General features: G+C 47.6%; 2 protein-coding genes across 3 annotated transcripts in view; one reads left to right on the forward strand and one right to left on the reverse strand.

Annotated features, from left to right (window-relative positions):
• WAPL (WAPL cohesin release factor) overlaps nt 1–3,743 on the reverse strand; it is an 80,584-nt gene extending 76,841 nt beyond the window's left edge. The window contains exon 1 of one of the 2 annotated variants that reach the window (XM_082718006.1): nt 2,541–3,743. The gene's annotated coding sequence lies outside the window, so the exon portion shown is untranslated. The remainder of the gene's footprint in view (nt 1–2,540) is intronic. The other variant, XM_082718007.1, reaches the window with a different exon arrangement.
• On the forward strand, nt 439–8,302 carry LOC309859359 (uncharacterized protein; the record flags this gene model as incomplete). Its single annotated transcript, XM_082719994.1, has 5 exons — nt 439–474; nt 2,199–2,346; nt 2,517–2,704; nt 2,856–3,466; nt 7,900–8,302. 5 exons carry the CDS (start codon nt 439–441, stop codon nt 7,949–7,951), a joined length of 1,035 nt encoding a protein of 344 aa, XP_082576120.1. The 3' UTR covers nt 7,952–8,302.
• Between the last annotated feature and the right edge of the window lie 15,050 nt (nt 8,303–23,352).

Raw genomic sequence — 23,352 nt, forward strand, 5'->3', positions numbered from 1 at the left:
AATACAAGTTACCTTTACAAAAATCATCTCAATAGGTTATTACTCCTAATATAAAATCTTAAACACAAAACGTTGATTTTTTTCAGGATCCCAGAAATACCAAATAATTGACTAAATTAGGTCTTTGAAACTTCAGAGCATTTATTCAACTGAAGGGGAAAAAGTCAGAAAAATGGTACTATTTTCTCACGTATTAGAAACTACAGCCCCCCCCCTTTTTTTAAGGTTTTATTTATTTGATAGAGAGAAAGATCACAAGTAGGCAGAGGCAGGCAGGGGGAGAAGCAGGCTCCCTGCTGAGCAGAGAGCCTAATGTGGGGCTTGATCCCAGAACCCTGTGACCTGAGCAGAAGGCAGAGGCTTAATCCACTGAGCCAGCGAGGCACCCCAGAACCTATAGCTTTTAAAACAATCTTAAAGGTTCTGATTCTTGGTCTAATGTTGGTTGAACTGCGACTTGACAAATACTCCCTAGTTGGTCATCTTCCTACTCACAAGGAACCATACTTTTTCTATCTTCTTTGTCCCTATAGTGCTGTGCTCCTTTGCTGAGTTACGTTTTCCTGAAGCTGGTGAACTCCAGCATACTAGACTGCTCTGATTATTAAACGAAGCAAAAGAAGCATATAACTTTATTTCCCACTCTGCTTTATAAAAGATAAATGCACTCATCTGATGTGCCTACATAATAACTACTATGAGAAAAAAAATTTAGGACAGTAAATCAGAAGTAAAACGTTTTTAAAGCAAATTACAGTCCTTTTTAAACACTATGAATTCTTATCCATTTCCTACACTTTAACCTTCTAAAGTTTAAATACCGATATGTCAAATATATCTAGAAATAAAGAACTGTCTAGATTTTTTAAAGAAAATCTTTGTATCTTGAAATTTAAAATACGACAACTGGAAATACATTTGTCTTCTACTTTTGAATACGTTTTGATCTACATTTTAAACACATTTTCCTCTACTAACTTAAATTCTTGCAACTTACATCACTATAAACTTAGTTTTATATATATCCAGTAGAGGATTTTCCTCTCATTTTTGGTTAGAAACCAATTCTAATTTGACAAAGTAACTATCTGGTCATCATACAGCTCTCCGTTAAGAGAAAATAGTGTGAAGACCTTCTAATATGACAGAAAACCTTTTCCTGAGATCTATTTCCCATCTACTGTAGATTTACACTAAAGAATCATTCGTTCCTGTTGCATAAAGCCTAAACAAAACTAAGTATATCTGGCAGCTCTAAGAACAGAATAAAGCCCTGATCCACACACCTACATTTACACATACACCAACAAAGCTGGAACATTTTGTATACAATTACATGGTAGCGATCACCTAAAAATGTCAACTAAAGGCCAAACCAAAAATCTAGACTTGAACTCCTTTGGGCCCTGGAGGAAAACGGTCCTGGAACCACAAAGCGTTCACTGTTTCATGTTGAAAGTCTGTAAGCACTTGATATAAAGGAGTTAACTATATTAAGCAATAAGAAAATAATGCTTATGTTTTTTAAGAGTCCACCCTTATAAATATATATAAAATACTAGTGAAATAACATCAGCAATTCTCTAGCTTTAAAGGATGTGGAACAGAAAGCATGTAGATGAGAAACATTTGGTTAAGAGTAACTATTGAATCTGAACGATTAATACACGGGTGATCATTACATAATACCCCCTACTTCTGACTTCCTTTAGTTTTCCATGTCTTTTTGGAAAAGTCACTAAACAGACAACTGTGGTAGCATTATCTACGCCTAGGGTATAAAGCAGGTTTAATTCAAACACAGTTGACATTTTATTTTAAGAATATCTCAAGTACATAGGCTGTCTTGTTCAGGTTTCAAACTCCAAAGACTTTCCTAACGAAAAAGGAAAGAATGATTCACAACTAAGTCTTTTTCGGTCGTTGGGCCCTTGCTTCTGCCCAAAGCCAGGTCGAATTTTCAGGAAAGTGCGCTAGGATGAAAAGTCCTCACAATTAACCCTCAACGAAGTGCAGCGTCTTTAGGATCCCCAAGAGCTTAGAGGCTTCCACTAAGAAGTGAAAGCCGGAGAGGGCGAAGCTAACCACCCAGAAATCCTCACCTGGGGGCGGTCGGTGCACCGGGAGGTGGCGGGGAGAGGCGGCCCCCTCCGGCTGGAAGCTCACGCAACTTTTCTCCTCCCCACCCCCACCGCCAGGAACGGGATGTAGCTTCCGACGCCCCGGAAGCCTCTGCGACTGAATCCCCAAAGCAGTGTAAGGCCTCGGTGGCGGCCAGGGGCGGAGAAAAGACGGCGAAGGACTCAGGGCTGAAACCAACGCACTTGACCGCGCTTGGGGAGGGAAGTAAATTAGAAGCCGCCCGGAAGGAACTCAGAAAAAGGAAAAATAAGAGAGGAAAAAGAGAGTTCCTCATGTCGTTTCCCTGCCCAACTTCCTCAGAGGCCGTGTAGGTGAGACAGCGAGACTTCCAGACCCCTACCTCCCCCACCCTCCCTGACTCGCTCCGGGCCTAGGCAGCCGCCCGAGACCTCACTTACCCTCGGCGCCTGGCGGGTGCTTTGGCCTCGGGCCGCCTCCGCCTCTCCTGCTCCCAACGGCCCACGGACGGGCGCGGGAGCCCCGCGCGGGAGAACAGGGGCGGCTTGTGCGCGAAGAGAGGCAAGGGGCTCCGCCACCGTCAGAACCCGCGACTCCGCTGTGGGTAAATAGGAAACCCGGTGGAGGAGGGGGGAGGAGCGGCGGCACCGCAACTTCCCTCCCCGCCTTGAGCGCCGCCGGCCGGGCCCGGGTCTAGGCCTCCCTGGCCGCCGCCGCTGGAGCCGGTACCGGAGCTCGCTACGTGCCCCCGCTAGGCCGCCGCCGCCTCCTGCGCCGCCGCTTCCGCCGGTGAATGGTCAGCGCTGGAGTTTGAACAGGGCCCTGAACCATCTCAACGCCATTTGCGCTCCCGGCCCCCACCTCCTTCCTCCAACAGCCGCTCGCTCCGTCACTCCGCTTCCCACAGGCCCCGCGCGGCCGTCCGACCCCACAGCCAATCGCGCGGCAGCTTACTCAAACCGCCGCGCAGGCGCCGCTCCCCGCATGCTCCGGCGCCCGCCATTGGTCCGGCCGCGGCGCCCGACGGGAGTTGTAGTCCCGGTCCGCGAGGTCCCTATACTCGGAGCGGGGCGCGGGTGCGGGTGGCGGGAGGAACGGTCGTGGCGGGTCTGACCCGCTCGGGCTCGGGAGCCAGTTTCAGCTCCCGGCCCTGTCGGGAGACCCAGGTGCTGCGGGGGAGGGCCGGGGCCTCAGTGCAGGCAGCTGTGTCAATCGTTTCCCCCCCAGGGACACGCCGGTGTCTAGGGAGGATGGGTTGTGCAGCTGCGCCAGGCCTGCTGGGGCCGCGGCCCGGGATCGGGGAGGTGGGGAGCTGGCGGCTCGGAACCGCCCTCAGCCCGGCCCGGCGGATTCTGGCCCAGCGCAGGTAACGACTGCGGGAACCGGGAAGCCCGATGCGCTGGGCATGTAACGCCGCGAGTGATGTCGGCTCCCGCCGGTAAATGCTCCCCCTCCGACTCCTCGGCCGTACGTTCATAGTTCTCGGATCTCTCCCGCACCCGTTAAAAGTGACCCCGAGAATACTGGCTGATATTAAGGAATTATCGTTAACCTTGTTGGGTTTGATAACGATAATGTGGTTATGTAAGAACTAATTTTTAAAAATGACTAAAGTTTTGATGGGTAAAATGATTTCGAGTCTGGTATTTACTTGAAAGTAACTCCTACAAATACCGGGCGAAGGGGAATAAAAGAAACCAACAGGGTGTTTTTCCGTTGTTGCGTGATACGTACACAAGGGCTCATTATTCCAGGCTCTCTAATGTTTCTGAAATTTTCCATAATGAAAAGTTTAGAGCAATGAACCAGTGATTGCCTCTGGGGAGGACAGGGAGGTGGGAGATGAAAGGGGGAAAGTGTTATTTACACTGTACGCTCTTTTGTGCTGTTCAGGTTCTTTTTCCAGATCAATGTATTACGTATTCAGAAAGTTGGAAATTTGGGGGTTTTCTGTCTTTTTTTTTTTTTAAAGCTTCAGTGGGAAAACAGCATTCTAAAAAGTAGCGCTATCAGTTTGTGTTAAGAGGTACGTGATTCATCTGTCCCGGACAGCCCTGTTGTTGGGTGGGTGGTTAATGGAGATACACCTGGGAAATTAGAAAACTAATTGGTTCTAGTGAAAACCCCGCCCCTTCTTCCACAAAAGGATAATGTGCTTTAAACGCGCCCAGAAGTTACCAAATTCCTCCAATATATTCAGAAAACTCCGAATAAAGAAAAAAAAAATAGTTCAGAGATTCTGCAGCCCTTCCCAGTGGGAAGTTAAAGTGGATTTTAGCAGGCTGACTTGTTTGACTTTTGCAATATTGCTTACAAAATTTATATTCTGACATTTACAATTTCCCAAATATCACAACAGTACTTTCTCTTGATTGTTTCAAAATAAATAAACTTTTGATAGCTTTTGTGACTGGAAGTTATAACCAGGTCTGCATATTCCACTGTGGGCAGTATGTGCATGACTTGTATTTGGGTCAGTTTTGTCTTTTTTTTTTTTTTTAAGATTTTATTTATTATTTGACAGAGAGAGAGACACACACACACACAGTGAGAGAGGGAACACAATCAGGGGGAGTGGGAGAGGAAGAAGCAGGCTTCCTGCAGAGTTGGGAGCCCGATGCGGGGCTCCATCCAAGTATCCTGGGATCATGACCTGCGTTGAAGGCAGACGCTTAACAACTGAGCCACCCAGGTGCCCCAGTTTTGTCTTTTTTTAAAAAAACCAGCATAGGATCTTATTTTATCTGTTTAGAGATTGCGAGCAGAGCAGAGGTGCTAGCTGCACTTACTATAATTATTTAGATGACAGAGTGGTGGGTGCTAATTAAGGGGTAATTATCATCAGAGGCAAAGGCTAAGATCAAAAAGCCGAAAGTGGTGGAGAGACAATTGCAAGATCTTCCTGCAAAAGTGGTGCTGTGAACCCTCCTGGACCAAAGGATGTATTCTTTATGACCTGGCCTGGTTATTTGGCTGGGTCAGTGACTCCACATGAGGCTTAAATAGAAGAAGTAATTTTTTATAGACAGAGACAATCCATGGAACCCATTTAGGGGTTTTTTGTGCAGTAACTGTGTTTGCATAGCATTAAATTCTTGCCACTCAAAGAGTGATCCCAGGTCAGCAGCATAGCATAATCTGGAAGCTTGTTGGGAATACAGAATTCCTGTCCCCAACTCCACTGAATCAGAATTGGTGCTTTTAACAGGATTCCCCAGGTAACTGGTCCACACAGGAAAGGTGGACAAGTCCTATTTTTTCAAGGATACCTATAGGTTTATCTAAACTCTAATCTTTTTTGTTACGATTCGGGAAGGAAAGAAACCATTAAGAACCTATTATACAACAGATATGATGCCAGGCTCTTCATTTGCATCCCTGCTTGTTATCCCTGTTTTACAGGTGAGGAAATTGAGAAGTTGGCATTTGCTCAAGGTATGGTAACTAATGAGGAAGTCCTACATTTTCCTTTTTTTTTTTTAAGTTTTTATTTATTTGTCAGCAAGAGAGCACACAAGCTGAAGAAGTGGCAGGCAGAGGGACAAGCAGGCTCCCTCCTGAGCAAGGATCTGCTTCCCCCACCCCTCCCCGCCGCCGGCCCCATGCTGGGCTCCATCCCAGGACCCCAGGATCATGACTGAGCTGAAAGCAGATGCTCAACCAACTGAGCCACCCAGCCGTCCCCAAACATTTTCTGAAACATTGGATACCCATTATTACTTACAGATACTGTTGAATCTAGTAGAAAATGGTACAGGATTTGAAAAGTGGAAAACAGTGCATGTGGGTGTAGTATGTGGAAGCTTACTATGTTAATCCCGAACAGAGCTGTGCTGGGGCTCTCTGCTCTCCTCCTTTAGTGCCTCATACTAAAGACTGCCTATTCTAGAGCCCCTCCAGGAGGAAGTACAGACTGGGCCTTTAGGGAGCTCCATTCAAGTGGAGTACTACTTTGTTTCAGCCAAAAAAAGAAAATCCTGCAAAGAAAACTACTAGAAGAATCTGTCCTGCCATTGTTGTGTCTTTGTTCTAGCCCAGGCATGGGAATTATTAGAACTAGAGTTGCTAAATAGAGCTGTGTAATCTTTTTCTGATAATGGGTAATAAAATGTATCCCAATTTACAGAATTCAGAGAACTAGAAGTCAGAAATTACCACATTGGTTATAGGAAATTTTTCCTTATCTTTGGATGGGGAATAAAAATTATAAATCATATACTTGCATGTTGTAGTGGTGTGTTACAGTGCCCTACAAGATGAGGGCCAGGCCCTGCCCTTACCTCCCTAACACTCCCCAACCCTTCTCTCTTTTCAGTTAGTCTATTCCCACCCCCACCCCAGCCTATTTTACTTAAATTATAATACCCAGGGTGCCTGTGTGGCTCAGTTGGTTCATTAATCATCTGCCTTGGGCTCTGGTAAAGATCCCCAGGTCTTGGGATTCAGCACCCACCCCACCCCCAACCCTCCCACCGCCGCCAGGCTCCCTGCTCAGCGGAGGAGCCTACTTCTCCCTCTCCCTCTGTGCCTCCGCCTGCTTGAGCTCTCAAATAAATAAAAGTCTTTAAAAAAATAAAAATTAAAAATAAATTGTAAATTGTAACACCCCAGTCCAAAAATGTTCATTATTTCTACTTTATTTTTCTTCAGGGCATTTATCTCATCTAGTATATCACATTTTTGTGTTTGTATTATATATTTATCTTCCCTATGAGGGAAGGGATTATTATCTCCTGCTAAAACCCTAGCACATGGAAGAGTGTGTAGTACACAGTAGGTGCTCAACAAATACTTACTTAAATGCTCCCCATTTATTTCCTTCTTTCATGTAAGATTGTATCTTGAAAGGAAAGAGACTTGAAACTAACAATAGTTTCCTATAACTGGTAGCACCATAAATAGTTGACTGGGTTTTCCCAAGTGGGGGAAGAATGCTTTCTGGAGTTATCTTTTGTTCTTGCTTTGGATAGGCTTTCATTCTGAGAATTGAGAAGATGAATATTACTATAATCACAATTACCTTGTTTTCCAGCATAATTGGAATATGTTCTCCAGAGATGGTGACATCCTTTGGGGAATAAGCTGCTGTCTAGGTAGTTGAAAGGCAAAGCAAGGCGAATTCCCTGGGGACATATTGCCTGACAAGGATTGGTACCCAGCAACCTCTAAAACTCTGGCTACCTGACCCTCATCTCCAAACAGCCACTTTCCCCTGGGCCCCTCACCTCTAATGCTCTATGGTATCCCCCCCCCCCCCCCGCCGCCCCACCAACAAAAACCCTCTTGGGGCTTCCCATCATCAAGAGTAAAACCCAAAATCATCTTGTGGCCTATAAAGCCATGGGCGATTGGGACCCAATACTCCTATCCCTTCCCACCTCACCCAGCCTGCCTCTATCTACTGCTAGAACCTGCCAAACCAGCTCCTGCCTTCAGGCCTCTGTTCCCTCGACTTGTCCTGGAGATAAGCACCTGACTCACTCACTCACCTCTAAGGCCTCCACTCAGGTGTCTCCTCAGTAGTGCCTACCCTAACTGTGCTATTTTAGTTAAATCCCTCACCCTCCCAGCCAAGCACTCCATATCCCCTTTCCTTATTGTTGTTTTTTTTTTTTTCATGGTAAAATAATCAAAAATAAAAATAAAAAACCTATCTTCATTTTCATATTTTCAGGATATTTTATTGGGCACATAGAGATTTGGAATTTTTTTATAACTTCCTGGTGGAATTGAAAGCTTTTTAAGTAATACAGAAGATCAATCACAAAAATCACCTGAATTTTCCATCCCTCCCTGTAGGCACACCATTTGTAGTGTGACTTTGCAGCTCCTTGAAGAATCTGGGCTGTAACTTGTAACTTGGGTTGGCCGAAAGAACATGGCAGAAGAGATACAGCTCTGAGCTGGAGTCTTAACGAAAACTTGAACGATTCCACATTCTTTCTTGGATCCCTGCCTCCACAAGGAGAGCAGGCCTGGGCTAGCCTGCTGGAGGAGGAGAAGCCACATGGAAAAGAGCTGAGGTCATCGTACACCAGTCAATAGTCAGCAGACCCCAAACATGCAAGCCAAGCCAGGATTAGCATAGCCACCTACCCAACCTGCAGCTGCCCACAGATGCCTGTGTGAGCCCACCTGGGGCCAGACCAACTGCCCAGATGACTTTAGACTCACGAGCAATAATAAATAGTTATTATGTTAAGCCTCTGCATTTTGGAGTGGGTTGTTACACTGCATTATTGTGGCAATAGATAATTGATGGTTAATGACCCCTCCTTTGGTTCTCAGGCTCAGAAAAGCCTTCCTGACTACCCCGGCAAACTAGCTCAGTTTCCCAGTCTATAATACCACAGACTAATACATCACTCTCCAAAATGATTTGTTTACTTTGTTATGGGTTTCCCATACTAGGCTGTCCTTACATGTAAGGACAGAGGCCTTGTCCATTTTGTCCCCTGCTGTATGTCCTCAGTACCCAGCACAGTACTGCTCTGTTCCACTTCATGTCCACTGAGCACTAAAAATGTGGCCAGTCCAAGTAGAGATATGCTGAAAATATAAAATACACATGGGGGTGCCTGGTGGCTCAGTCCTTAAGCATCTGCCTTCAGCCTGGGTCATGATCCCAGGATCCTGCGATCAAGCCATTCATTGCACTGGGCTCCCTGCTTGGTGGGAAGCCTGCTTCTCCCTTACCCACTACCCCTGCTTGTGTTCCCTCTCTCACTGTCTCTCTCTCTCTCTCTCTCAAATAAATAAAATCTTTAAAAATAAAATATTATAACACACTGGATTTTGTACTAAAAGGCTTAGTACAAAAAAAGAATAAAAGTATCTCCATAGGGGCGCCTGAGTGGCTCAGTGGGTTAAAGCCTCTGCCTTCAGCTCAGGTCATGATCCCAAGGTCCTGGAATCAGGCTTTCTGCTCAGCGGGGAGCCTGCTTCCTCCTCTCTCTTTCTCTGCCTGCCTCTCTGCCTACTTGTGATCTCTGTCCGTCAAATAAATAAATAAAAATCTTAAAAAAAAAAAGTATCTCCATAATATTTACACCAAATACTGAAATGGTAATATTTTGAATATATCAAATAGAATGTTAAAATTAATTTTATCTGTTTCTTTTTGCCTTTTTTAAAAGTGGCTACTAGAAAAGCAAGTTTGTAACCTTGACCATAATTCTTTTTTTTTTTTTTTTAAGATTTTATGTATTTATTTGAGATACATCAAGAGCGAGAATGAGAGAGAGGGAGAACAAATGGGGGGAGCAGCAGGCAGAGGAGGAAGCAGGCTCTCCACTGAGCAGGGAGCCTGATGCAGGACTTGATTCCAGGACTCTGGGATCATGACCTGAGCTGAAGGAAGACACTTAACTGACTGAGCCACCCAGGTACCCCCTTGATTATATTTCTATCAGATAGTACCGATACAGAATTTCAGCAAATATTTACCAAAGGAAAAGATTTTTTTAAAAGGCTTACCGAGGATGCCTGTGTGGCTCAGTTGGTTAGTGTCGGCCTTCAGTTAAGGTCATGATCCCAGGGTTCTGGCACGGAGTCCCGAGTCAGGCATCTGGCTCCTTGCTTGGCAGGGAGACTGCTTCTCTCACTGCCTGTTGTTCCCTTGCTTGTGCTCTCTCTCTCTGACAAATAAATAATAAATAAATAAATAAAAGGTTTCCTGAAAGAAATGACCTATTAAGCCACAAAAAGATATATAAGAACCATAAATCCATATTACTAAGAGAAAGCCAGTTTGAAAAGTCCATGTACTATATGATGTTTTGCAAATGGCAACACTGTAGCAGTTGGTGGTTGCCAAGGGCTTACAGCAGCAAGGTGGGAGGAATGAATAGGTGAAGTGCAGGGGAATTTTTAGGGGGATGAAACGCTTCTGTCTGATACCATAATTGTAGATACATGATACACATTTGTCAAAACCCATAGAAGTGTACAAGACAAAGAATGAAGCCTAATGTAAACTATGGACTTTAGTTAATACATCATTTGGAGGGGCGCCTAGGTAGCTCAGTGGGTTAAAGCCTCGGCGTCCTGGGATCAAGCCCCTCATTGCATAGGTGCATCGGGCTCTCTGCTCAGCCGGGAGCCTGCTTCCTCCTCTCTCTGCCTGCTTCTCTGCCTACTTGTGATCTCCGTCTGACACGTAAATAAATCTTTAAAAAAAAAAAATACCTCACTTTGATTCACTGACTTAGCAAATATACCACACCAATTCAAGACAGTAGTAATAAACTATGGGAAGGGGTGGGAAGTATATGGGAATTCTCTGTATTACATGCTCAATTTTTCTGTGAACATAAAACTACTATTATTTTTTTAAAAATCTATTTTAAAAAATGAATTCACCCTTGCACAGCTAGCTACCAAAATGATTTAAAACATAAATTTAACACACCACTTTCCTCTTTTAAAAAAAATTTAGTGTCTACCAGTGTAAGTTCACAATCACTACAATTGGCTTTGGTGTTTGGCTTTAGTTGTTGCCACTTTACCTCTCCCCATTTTCCAATTTATCTCCTCTCCAGCTAAACCAGACTCACCAATGGTCTCAGGCCTCCACTGCCTGACTCGTGCAGCCCCTCAACCTGGAAAGTCCTCTCCCTCCTCACTTTTAGAACCTAGTGAATCATACACCCTTGCATATAGTCAGTCATCCTCTAACCCCTGTTTCTATACATTCTAAATTAAAAGTATATACAGAGGCTCCTGGGTGGCTCAGCTGGTCAAGCATCTGCCTTCAGCTCAGGTCATGATTCTGGGGTCCTGGAATGGAGCCCTATGTTGGGCTCACTGCTTGGCCCAGAGCCTGCTTCTCCCTCTGCCTCTCCTTCTGCCAGTCCCCCCACCCCCAGCACATGCTCACATGTGTGTATGCGTTCTCTCCCTCTCTCTCTCTCAAATAAATAAAACCTTTTCTAAATTAAAAGTAGATACAGAAGGGGCACCTGGGTGGCTCAGTGGGTTGAAGCCTCTGCCTTCGGCTCAGGTCATGGTCCCAGGGTCCTGTGATCGAGCCCCACGTCAGGCTCTCTCTGCTCGGTGGGGAGCCTGCTTCCTCCTCTCTGCCTGCTTGTGATATCTGTCTGTCAAATAAACAAATAAAATCTTAAAAAAAAAAAAAGTAGATACAGAAAACTGGGCATATGGAAGTTTGGAAAGTGGATATGGAAATGCTGAAAAAGAAGTCTGATAGCCACACACGGGCTAGGGATTGATATCCTTGAGACGGAAACAGTGGGAGCAGAACAAGGCTATTTAATGTCAGTGAAGATCCCTTGGGCTCATATCCCAGGCAAGAGGTGGTGGGATACCATGCTGGGAGTATGATCCATCCCAGCAGTAAGGTGGTGTTCGCTGACTGCCTGTCTCCAGTGATAGGAGACAGGCTGTTGGACTGTCACCTGCTCTGAAAGGCAATCTGTCCCTCACTGCCTCTCACTCAAGCCAGGATGCCAGGGTGAGTCAATTTCAAGTATTTCGCTTCCAGGCCAGATGACAGCATGGCAGTGAGAGCTCCCTCTCCACCTTCATACAGTGGGGCCTCATCAGAATGTGTGAGAAGGCTTCTGGGTGATGAGTTTACAATGCAGATTTCCCCACATCTCCACCTTTCCAGGAATGTTCTATTTCTTTCATTTTTTAAATTTTACTTTATTATTATTGGATTTTAAGTAGGCTTCACGCTGGGCTCTAACACAGGGGTTGAACTCACAACTCTTAGATTAAGAGTCAGCCGCTTAACCAACTGTGCCACCCAGGCATTCCAGGAATGTTCTATTTCTGACCACTCTGCTAATGGGAAACTTATGGAATACTGAGCAAAGATAAATGACTCGCCCAAAATCATTCAGCTACTTAACAGGTGACTGTTTTTCTCCATAAGTCACAGGCATGAAGCATATGTTACCCTGGGTCTTTAACATTGCACCAGGTAGAGGAAATCCTATTCTTTTGCTGTCCTTTGCAGCCCGAGGATATCCAGGTCTGGCTGGAGGAGTGAGGATCTGTTTGAATCCTCAGGGGTGTTTAGAAAGGAAGTGACCAGGTTGGAGTCAGAATGGGCTAGTGCCTGCGGGGAATGTGTAAAGAACCTGGGCGATCATGTATCTTATGAGCACTGAGGGTAGAGGGGCAGGGCAGATGGGTGTTTACAAAATCAGATGTATGTACTAACCCCAGGCCCATGCACCTTGTCCTAACCAGGTGGTGTACAATCTCTTCCCACCCTGTCCATTGGGTCCTCCGACAGCATCCAAATGCTATCATGGGTGGTGATCTACTATAAGCTGTTCTTCCTCTCTTCTCTGTATCACTCAATGTGCAGGGGAATCCACAACTGGCACCCCGGGGCAGAGAAAATGCAGGAATTGGGATTTTTAAGAAATGCTTAGGAATAACCTGGGCTGGCATTTCTTCAGGTGACAACTCCGGCCTTTGGGTGGGTGGGAGGGTAAACCTCCCCCCTCAGTAAACCTCCCCCTCTTTATATCCTCACCCCCCCCCCCCAGGCTGGCCCATAGTTTGGGCATTTGGGCAGCTCTGAAAATTCCCTGGGCTGAGGGGCCTCTCCCAGGGGAATGGGGAAGAATTCCTTCCTTTGTGCGACTTGCTTCATTATGTATGAGTGTTGCTGGCTCCCATGGTTGAAAAATGATCGTTCCTTTATTGGGTTTTCCCAGCTTGAGGCAAAAGCTTTTGGAAGACCAGGCTGTGCCTGGGAGGATTTAGTGGATTAAAGAATACTGAAGTTGGGGAATTGTGGGGACCTGGCTGCGTTCCAGGAGCACAATGGTGCCTCGGTCACCTTCATAGCCCTCCCCGGCACACACGGTTCCTGTGGCACGTGGAGTCAGACCTGTACCATTGGGACCCCAAATCCGGTGAGGGCACATGCCTCATTTTGCTGTCACCCGCAATGACAGGTGGAGAATACATGATGTCCCCGCGCTAGAAAGAGCAAGTTAATGCCTTGTGTCGTCACAGCTTACTTTCTCAATGTGAAGGGCTTCGAACAGTGCACGGCCGAGTGTCAGCCCTCCCGAAGTAACCGCGGGTACTATTATCATCGCTAGCAGCTGGGCTGGGCAAGGAATCCGACTTGATAACATTTTGGCAATAACCCTGACAAACTATCGAATGTGGACAGGGAAACTCACGCCAAGACTTTTGAAAAGCACCGGCTACGACACCCCTCTGGGTCCTCCGCAGGCGCGGTAGCCGAGCATGTTATGCTCGGGCCAACTGGCCAGAGACACCCAACCTCGCGGTGGTCAGGGCTACCCGAGGACACCCGGAACCTTAGCGGCCGCTTGCGGGAGGAGGTTCCAGCTCAGCAGGACTACAGCCTAGGAGGACCTGGGCGGGGCCTGGCCTTGGCTCCGCCCGAGCGCAGCTCAGTCCGCTCTCCACCTGCGACCTGGATTCCCCAGTGCCAGGCGGGGGCGGACGGCAGTGCAGTCGGAGCCCTCAGTCTGTACCGTGCAAATAAGGTTCTCTCCTTAGGAAATCTTCTCCAAGTCCTGGGATCCGTGCACAAAACGGTCTCTTCTAAAGCGAGTAGCCGGGGCTGTGTAATAATTTACCCGCGTTTGTCTACGCCCACCTGCCTGTCTCTTTTAGACCGACAAATGTTTACCCTGTTCCCACCCAAGTCTAATGCCGGTTTGTTTATTAATCCCAGAGGTTTCAACCGCCTTTCAGTGAGAAAACCCGGCCCAGAAAGAAGTTTCGAGACATTAACATTTCAAATGAAAGAGCTCGGGAGTTGTGGGGGTGGGGAGCGGAGAGGGGGCAGGTGCCTTCATCAGCTTCTACCCGGGGCGGGACCTGATATTTACAAGACAGAAGGCTCGGCTTGGGGCCGCCTTTGTTGTGCGGATGACCTCGCGGGCACTTCCTAGACTGATCGATGGCCCAGGGACTAAGCGGGGCTGTCCGGCCTCGGCCCAGGGAGCGGAAGCGGAGTGATGAGCAAAGGCCGGTCCAAGAGTTGCACCCGCCCAAGAGCGCGTGGGGGCTGCCTCCCCCCGAGCGCACCGGCTCTGCTGTCCCGCGCGGTGCTCTAGAGTCGTTGGGAAATCTGTAGCGGTGGTGGGATTGGCCCGTCCACCCCCGCCTGGGCTTTGATATCTTTATCTGAGATTTCTGAGTCCAAAAGGGTTTGGCCGGCCCTGCGCCTGCCCCGATGGTGTGGACACCCGGCACCGTCACGCCTCCCTCCTTCTGAGACCTATCGGGGTGCGGCCCGTAAAGCTCCCGGAAGGAAGTGTGGGCACCAACCCGCGGTCCGGAGCCTGAGGCCGCCTCGTGGCGCCTCACGAGCTGTAGTGCCCACCCAGCCAGGCCTTGCGCTACCCGAGCCTTTGCTGCCAGGTGCACGATTCCTGCCGGTCTTTGCAGCGCTCAGGTCTCCCGCGCTCACTTCTGCATTGCTTCCTCTGTCTTGCTGAAGCTGACATACACAACCAACCTCAGGCTTCGGAGACCAGAACCTCTTCTCCGCCCGCAAATTCCCTGGTTACCCCTAATAGCACTCTACGATGAAGTTGTAATCGCACCTATAATAGCTGTGTGCCCTCTGCTTCCCCAAGCCTTGGCTTCCCTCTGTCCAGGACCCAGGGTCCAGGGGCCAGGGTCTCTCCTACAGAAAAAATGTGTGCACGCAGTCTCCCATACTCACCCCAGGCTGTGCATCCCTCCTCTGGAATCTCAGAGGTACCTTTGGAGGACACCTGGGGTTGTGGAAAGGGAATGACACGTCAGTTTTGGTAAAAGGAGGGCAATTCATACCAATCCTCCTCCCCCCTCCGAAAGGGTTTTAGGAGGCAGCTGTGAGTTAGGGGGCCACGCCACTGCGGGCTCTGTCGATAAACTGCAAGGTCTGATCGAAGGCAGCTTCTGTTTTATCTCACTCTGTCCAGGAGCTGCGGTGGGTCTCCTGACATCGCAGACTCTTCAGTAGTGCCAACCTTTGAGAAAAGGATATGCTCTGTTAACTCCGTGCCCTGAAAAACGCGCTTGCTCTCCCAATTCTGCGCCAAGTTTCAGGCTCCAGGCCATGAAAATTTGTCCAGGCCCAGGCTTAAGAATCTTGTTCCAGAACCTCCCAGGCTCCAGTTATCTGCTTAGCCTCCTTTCTCCTGTGGAGCTGGCTTACTTGTTCTTCCTCAGCAGGTCTCTGGGCTGTGCAGCTTCAGTGTTTTTTGTTAGCTGCCGGCAAGAGTGCCCCTATTTGAAGTTCTTTCCCCAAGCTCTCCACCCTTCACCAGAGCCAGGGGTAATCACCTCCCAACTACTCCAGCAACTGGTTGAACCTACTGACCTGGAGCCTGCTGCTCCACATTTTGTCTTGGCTGGGTTTGTCTCAGTCCCCATGACTGACATTAGCTGGGACAGGGCCTTGACATAGCTCTTCTCTGTACCCTCTCCATTCTCTTAGCCTAGCCCACTCTCAGAGTTTATCAAGTTGTGTAGGCGACTTTAGGACCCATGTGATAATATCACCTGCAAAATAATCTCTCAAATGCTGCTTAAGTGCCACCAAGGAAGGTATAAAAATCCACTCCACCCTCCTGCCCAAAGGCACAAGGAATACATACTTTTCTTAAAAAATTTATTTTTAAGAGTTTATTTATTATTTGACAGAGTGACTCAGGGAGAGAGGGAACACAAGCAGGGGGAGTGGAAGAGGGAGAGGCAGGTTTCCCGCTGAGAAGGAATCCCGATGCCCGGCTCCATCCTGGGAACCTGAGATGATGACCTGAGCCAAAGGCAGACACTTAATAACTGAACCAGCCAGGTGCCCCAAGAGTCTCATGTTCTCCCAACTGAACCAGCCCGGGTCCCTGGCAGACAGAATAAATTCTTTTTTTTTTTTTAAGATTTTATTTATTTGACAGAGAGAGACCACAAGTAGGCAGAGAGGTAAGCAGAGAAAGAGGGGGAAGCAGGCTCCCTGCTGAGCAGAGAGCCCGATGCAGGACTCGATCCCAGACATCATGACCTGAGCCGAAGGCAGAGGCTTAACCCACTGAGCCACCCAGGCACCCCACATGGAATAAATTCTTAAGCTTCCGAAACTTTGTGGGGATTCTTTTGCTTAGGACAAGCAGCAGGGCTGGAGAATGTTGTGCCCAAGTTTTCGCATCCGAAAGACCACCAAGGAGCCAAGCACCAGTGCAATCACATGAGGGTTTATTTGACAAGCTTAAGCTTGGGCCCAAGTATAAACGACACAGCGGAGTAGGGACTTGGACCCAGAGCTTAGGTAAGGCAGGGGTATTTATGGCTTCCTGGAACTAAAGCAGGGTGGGGGTCTTTAGAACTAAAGTAGGGTGGGGCTTCCTGGAACTAAAGCAAAGTAGGGGAAAGTTTAGCCCTTGGGCACAGGGTCTGAGGTAGCTGTTTATGCTGAGGCTAAACCTGAGGTGGGATGGCCTTGATTTTTCTCGGCCTCCACATTTCCTCCTGAACAATTTTGACCCTTAAATCTTTAAGGTTGTTGAATGTGGAAAGTCTCATCTTCTGTAACTTCTTCCTACTGAGTAGGGGCGTAGAGTTGTCCCTACCTACTCGGGTCATCATTGATCAGTTGGGGAAGGTATAGGGGAGTTATGAAAGACAGAGGCAGCTGAGTCCAGGGGTTTAAATCAATCATTAAAGGAGAGAGGGACTGTTTAAAGTGCTAACCTGAGTAGGCCAGGACCCAAGAAATATTTTGTGATAATCTGGAACATCAAGATGGCTGCACTTATGCTAGGGCTAGACTCGAGATGGGTACAGCCTTGTTTTTCTTGGCCTCCACATTTCCCCCTCAGAGGAACCAAAGGTAGGACCCAATCATGGGTCCGAGCTGGCCTCAGTAACAAGGTAGGGAGTCTTGGAGGTGGGAGTGGTCAGGATCTCGATGTAGGTAGGGTTCCTTCCAGTGAGGCTCCGAGTTTTCCACTTGGTGGCAGCGCATCCAAACCAAGTCCCCGGGTGGTTCCAGCTCTGTCTCTGTCTCAGTGTGGGCAGATAGGATCTCTGTGTGGGCTAGACAGACTGTAATGCCTGTAGTGACTGGAGTACAGACTAATCAGTCATTGTTAAGTAGGAGGACCTGATAACCCGTCACGCCAGTGTTTGTCATCCACCAGTCTGGTGGAGTCCGGAGAAGGCCCCTAATAGCATGAGTGGTGGTCAAGATGAGATTTTTGACTCAAAGTCAATTTACTTGCATCCTTGACCAGGAAGGCCGTGGCAGTAATTATGCGGGAGACAAGGGGAAACCCAGACACTTCTTACTAAGACCCAGAGGTTTCTTGCTAAGATAGGCTACTGGCCTTTGCCAAAGCCCCAGAGTCTGAGTCACAACTCCTCTGGCCACCCCTGCCTCTTTATCCACATACAAGTGGAAGGGCTTGGTAACATCTGGGATGACCAATGCTGGGGCACTCAGTAAGGCTGTTTGTAACTCCCGAAATGCTCCTTACATCTGGGGCTGACTGACTGGCAAAAGCAAGATTGCCTAAATGAGCTATCGTGCAACTTCTCTGAAGTTTACCTCAAGTTGTCTAGTTTAGGTAAATTCTAGATTTAATTGTTTTTAAAAATCTAGAATTTAATATCCATAAAGGTGTTTTATTAAAACATAATTTTTCTCTCTAAAATAACCCTCATTTCCAGAGATAGCCAAATCAGGAATTATTCATTTGAAAAACAAGTCCAGTTTTAACAAACTTGGCCTAATTATTTACACAAGCTCAGCAAGAACAGTGAGTGTGATCATATAGATCTTCTAGAATCTGCTTTGCTGGAACTTTTTATAAGGAATCTCCAGGTTGTACTTTTAGTAGCCTCTCCGGGCCAGAAGCCAAGCCACGTAGTTGCCATCAGACATGTCTGCAATACCTGTTGATTTGGGCAAATTCCTCTTCCTGAGGCTCTGCACTGACCAGGGAGTGACATTCTTTACTCACCTGGTGAGGCTGCTGGGAACTCTGTAAGCAAGGTATCAGGCCAATGGTTCCAAGGGGCTTTACGGCTCCAGGTTTTATAAAGTCAACCTTAGGGGCGCCTGGGTGGCTCAGTGGGTTAAAGCCTCTGCCTTTGGCTCAGGTCATGATCCCAGGATCTTGGGATCAAGCCCCACGTCGGGCTCTCTGCTCAGCGGAGAGCCTGCTCCCCCCCCCCCGCCCCCCCCTGCCTCTCTGCCTACTTGTTCTCTCTGTCAAATAAATAAATTAAAAAAAAAAAAAGTCAACCTTAGTTCCTTTAAAATGTCTGGTCATATCTGAGTCTTTTCAAATATGACATCCCAGTCAAAGCCTTGGTAAAATAACAAGTGTTTCCAATAATGTCCTGTGACAAGGAGAACAGATTCTTATTGAACTTGTGAAAATGACTGATTGCCATGAAAGAAAGAATACTTACTAAGACCTTTTGGTTTCAGAGGGTTCAGATAGAGAGCAAAGTTGAATGCCTTGATTCGTTTACAAATGAGCACTTTTACATCTCTATAAATCACAGATAACTTAAGAAAAAGTTTCCCTAGTATGGAAGAGCAAACATTACAGAACCAGTCATGTTTAAAACATTAAGAGACATAACATTACAACCTTTCAGTTCATCTAGTCCCATGTTACTAATTCTGGTTTAGTTCTAATGTAGCCCTTACTTCTGTAAATTCTTACCCATTTCAGTTCCAGGATTTTAACATATCAAAGACCTGTATTTGTCCTGAAAGTTTCCCTTATGAATTTCCCTTAGGGCGGAATTCATCTTACAAGAGAATTAAAGCAATTATAGGGGCACCTGGGTGGCTCAGGTCATGATCTCAGGGTCCTGGGATCGAGCCCCGCGTCAGGCTCTCTGCTCAGCAAGGAGCCTGCTTCCTCCTCTCTCTCTGCCTGCCTTTCTGCCTACTTGTGATCTCTGTCTGTCAAATCAATTAATAAAATCTTAAAAGAAGAAGAGAGGAGGAGGAGCTCCTAATGGCTAAAACTGGAGCAATCATAGCAATATGAATAGTATTGGGATATAACCCAAAATATATAGCATATATCCATGAGTCATACTGATGGAAGGGATGGAAAAGATAAATAAATAGAAAAGAAGGGACAAGTCTCCCATGCAGAAGATTTCCAAATAATGTATGTTGCTGGTGTGAATGAGCTGAACTTTACAATTCCTTTTGCATATGAGGCTGCTCCTGAGTTTTCTGTTGTAATTTGGCCTTTGGGCATGCTGGGTTTTACCTCCAGTTCAGTTGGTAGTTCTCAGTCTCGGCTGAAAGTTAGAATCTCTTTGGGAGCTGCTAAGACCCAAACTAAATTGGACCCCAAACCAATTAAATCAAATTTCCTGGGCGTGCAATCCAGAGATTCAGTGAGTATGAAGATTCCATGGGTGATTCCAGTGGGCAACCAAGGTTGAGAGCCACAGTTCCCATGGTAGGCCTGGAGCCAGTACCTGTGAGATTGGCTACCTTTTGCAGGGGCCTAGCTCCAGAGATCTTAGGCTACAAGGTGACCCCTCAGGAACATGAGGCTGAATGTGGTTAGGAGTACTGTAAACCTCACTGGACATGTGAGAAGCCTGTTTTTCCCTCGTCACTGCCTTAACTTTCACCTAAGAAACGGTGGTGCTGGGGCGCCTTGGTGGCTCAGTCAGTTGAGCATCTGCCTTTGACTCAGGTCATGTTCTCAGGGTCCTGAGATCAAGGCCTACTGTTGGACTCTGTGTGGCAGAGAGCCTGCTTCTCCCTTTCCCTCTGCCTACTTGTGCCTGCTTGTGTGTTCTCTCTGTGAAATAAATAAATAAATATCTTCAACTGAATGACAGAAGAGAAGAAAATTATTTTTTAAAGAATTTATTTATTTGACAGACAGAGATTACAAGTAGACAGAGAGGCAGACAGAGAGAGGAAGGGAAGCAGGCTCCCCGCTGAGCAGAGAGCCGGACATGGGGCTCGATTCCAGGACCCTGGGATCATGACCCCAGCCGAAGGCAGAGGCCTTAACCCACTGAGCCACCCAGGTGCCCCGAGAAGAAAATTATTTGAGGGACTATTTATTCCAGCTCTCCCATGGGTGGGTACACAATTAGCAGCCTTATGCTAAAGAGAGAGTTAATGCTTATTATATCTTGGGTGCCTTCCATGAATCAAGTTTGCCGGGGGTTTTCTGGCCAATTCTCGTGAGCTTTCTGCCCAAATCAGCATTGGGCAGTGATTCAGACCACACTGTCCCCTGTGGACTGGAGAGATTTCTCCTGGGTGCTTGTCGTGCCGTCTGGAATACGGGTGGAGACTATGCTGACCGACTGAGAGCCCCTGTGCAGTTGAGCTTTCCAGAAGCAGAGTTGAGGTAGGGCTTATGACTGGGTGTCAGCCTCTGACTTTTTGGCCCGGTGTAGCACCAATTGTTGGGGAGGCCTCAGTTTGGGCATGAATGTTTCTCTCACTCTGAGGGATTTGCGCAGCTCCGAAAGGCACTGTAGGGTTAGGGTTAGGGCCTAGGGGCATGGCAGACACAATCTGCCAGTGCTGAGGCGGGTTCCCTTACGGGCTGAGTCAAGAATGGGGGTCAAGTGGCACTTCAAGCTCTGGGTTTTGTTGTCACATGGGCTGTCTGCGATGAGGATGGCCTCAGGAATGCATGCGGGTCTCTCGCGGTCTAAGGGTTCTGGGCAGTTTCAAACTGAAAGGTTTCCTCCTGGATGGCAGGTGGAGTCCTTAGGTGTGGCTCAGGGGTTCCCAATCTGGAGGGCTTGTTGGCAAGATCTCTGGGCGTGGATGCCTGAAAACACAAACTAGGGTTTGGGTTAGGGCTTAGGGGTATCCAGGCCTGATCTGCCAGCGCTGAGGTGAGAATCCTGGGGGCTGAGCTGAACATAGGGATCAGGAAGGGGACATCAGGTTGTGAGTTTGTGACTGGGGGGGGCCGTTGAGGTTGGGGGTGTCTTCAGGGAGGCATGTGGGTTGTTCCATTCCTAGGTTTCTACATAGCTTTGAATGGCACTGTTTCCTCCTGGGTGGCAGGCAGACTCGTGGGGTGTGGCCTAGAGGTCCCAATCTGTAGGGACAGTGCCAGTTTGGCTTTAGACCTGTGGAGGGTTTGTGAGCTGCATTAGTAGTCTGTAAAAGGCCCGGCAGTGCCGATTCACGCCACTGGAGGGCGTGGTGAGCTGTGGTGTGAGAGAGCATGGCAGGGGTGGCAATGCTGCTTGCCACCACTGGAGGCAGTGGCGAGCTGCCGTGGGACACACACCAGACGAGGAGTCCATGCAGCCTGCTGGCTCTGAGGTCAGTGGTGAGGTGCTGTGTGAGAGACCCTGAAATGTGAGGCACCGCAGCTTGTTTTTCCAGGACCGTGTGTTGAGCTGAAGACTCTCTGTTTCCCCAGGCTCAAGAATGGTGGTAACAACCGTGGGAGCCAGGCCCCCACTCAGCACTGTGCCCCGTTGCCCCAGGTTGGATGGGAATGCGCTGTCAGAATGTTTCAGGAGGTGGGGGTCTGGAACCGAGGGAACCAAACTCGACCCATGGTGCCTTTGGAACCAAGGAGTTGAGTGTCTGTTTGGAGGAGTCTATTTGCTTCTCCAAAAAGGACAAGGGCATTGGCCGGCTTGAGAAGGAAGTGAATGACCACTTAAGAAACAAGCATGTGTCTCTCCTTCTCCCACGAATCAGACCAGCTGTGTAGGCTTTAGGTGGGAGGTACCTGCTTATGCCCACCTGACAACACATCTTCACTCTGGCTCCATGAGACCTGAAGTTTGGAAATCTGCGTCTGAGTCCATCATGCAGCTTGTCCCAGCACGTCAGCATTCAGAGAAAACAGAAGGCATGTGGGGCACAACGGCACATCCATGCCAGCATGGGAGGTAAAACTTCTCTTTCACCCCAAACATCCTGCATGTTCTCTCATTTCCAGTGGAGCCAAAAAGTCACAGGAATGCAGCTGTCAGCCATGGAGCATGGGTGCTAGGGTTCCTGAGTTTCCTTTCAGGGAGTACCTGGCAGAAGATCTCATTTTCTCTGCTTCTTTCTGGCTCACAGAGGTATTTGGAACATCTCTTTCCTAGGCAATCCCTTGGATTCGAAAAGGAAGATGAGATGGACTCGGTGTGTGTTTGGGACCTAGAATGCGTTCCTTCATCGAACAATGTTGATTCCATGGGTCCTAGGCTGTGGTGGAATGGCCGGCATCTAGAGTGAGGTGGCTGTTTGTGGTCAGAGAGAGGCTTGGAGGATGGCTTCTTCTTTGTCCAAGGGGATGGGTCCTAATGGATTTGTCTTTTTTCATCCAAAGTGTTCTAACGAGGGCAGAGGGAACATTCAAAAGGATTCCAAGGAGCCTTGGACGATTGAAAAGGGAAGCTTGACTTTCTAGTTTCACTCGGTGGACCCTCTAGAGAGTTGGCCATGGCATCCTTTCTCTGCAGTTTCATGGGTGGTGAAGTCAGAAGGAGAGTCTTGGGGAATTCCACTGGATAGAGGCATTCTGATGGCTTCCCAGGGCATGGCGTCAGGAACCCTGAGGTGAACTTCTGGGGCTGCTTGCCGGACGCTGTCTGAGTCATGTTATCCCCCAGGTTTTCTGTTTCCTCCTTAGGAAATTTCTGGCAGGGTATGTTCTGCATCCAGAGGAACCCTCCTGCACTGTCAGTGGGCATGCAACTTGTTGCAGCCACTCTGGAAAAAAGCACGGTGGTTCCTCCGAATGCTAAAAACTGAACAACCCTAGGATATAGCAGTTGCCCTCCTAGGTATTTCCCTCAAGGGCACAAAAATGCACATTCAATGGGGGTACAAGCACCGTGATATGGACACCAGCATTATCAACCATAGCAAAATGATGGAGGGAGTCCCATTGTCCATTCGCTGATGAGCGATATATATATATATATATATATATATATATATATATATATATGAATGATTGTAGATATCTAATTTCCAACATATTCTCAATGGAATAGGAGCCAGGTTCAGAAAGAATAAAATCTTAACATTTGCTAGGATGTGGATGGATCTAAATTAGATTTAGCTTAGCCATATCAGTAAAAAATGCCCAATAGCCTATAATTTGACTTCTATGGGATTTCAGAAAGAAAACAGGAACATAGTGAGGGGAGAAAGATAGGTCAATGAGGAAAGAGACTCAAACTTAGAGCACCAACTGAGGGTGGCTAGAGAGCAGGGGTGTGAAGGGAAGGGTTCAATGGGTGACGGCTCTTAGGGAGGGCACTCGT

The sequence above is a fragment of the Mustela nivalis genome (assembly GCF_964662115.1).
Source record: "Mustela nivalis genome assembly, chromosome: 2".
Taxonomy (NCBI): Eukaryota; Metazoa; Chordata; class Mammalia; order Carnivora; family Mustelidae; genus Mustela; species Mustela nivalis.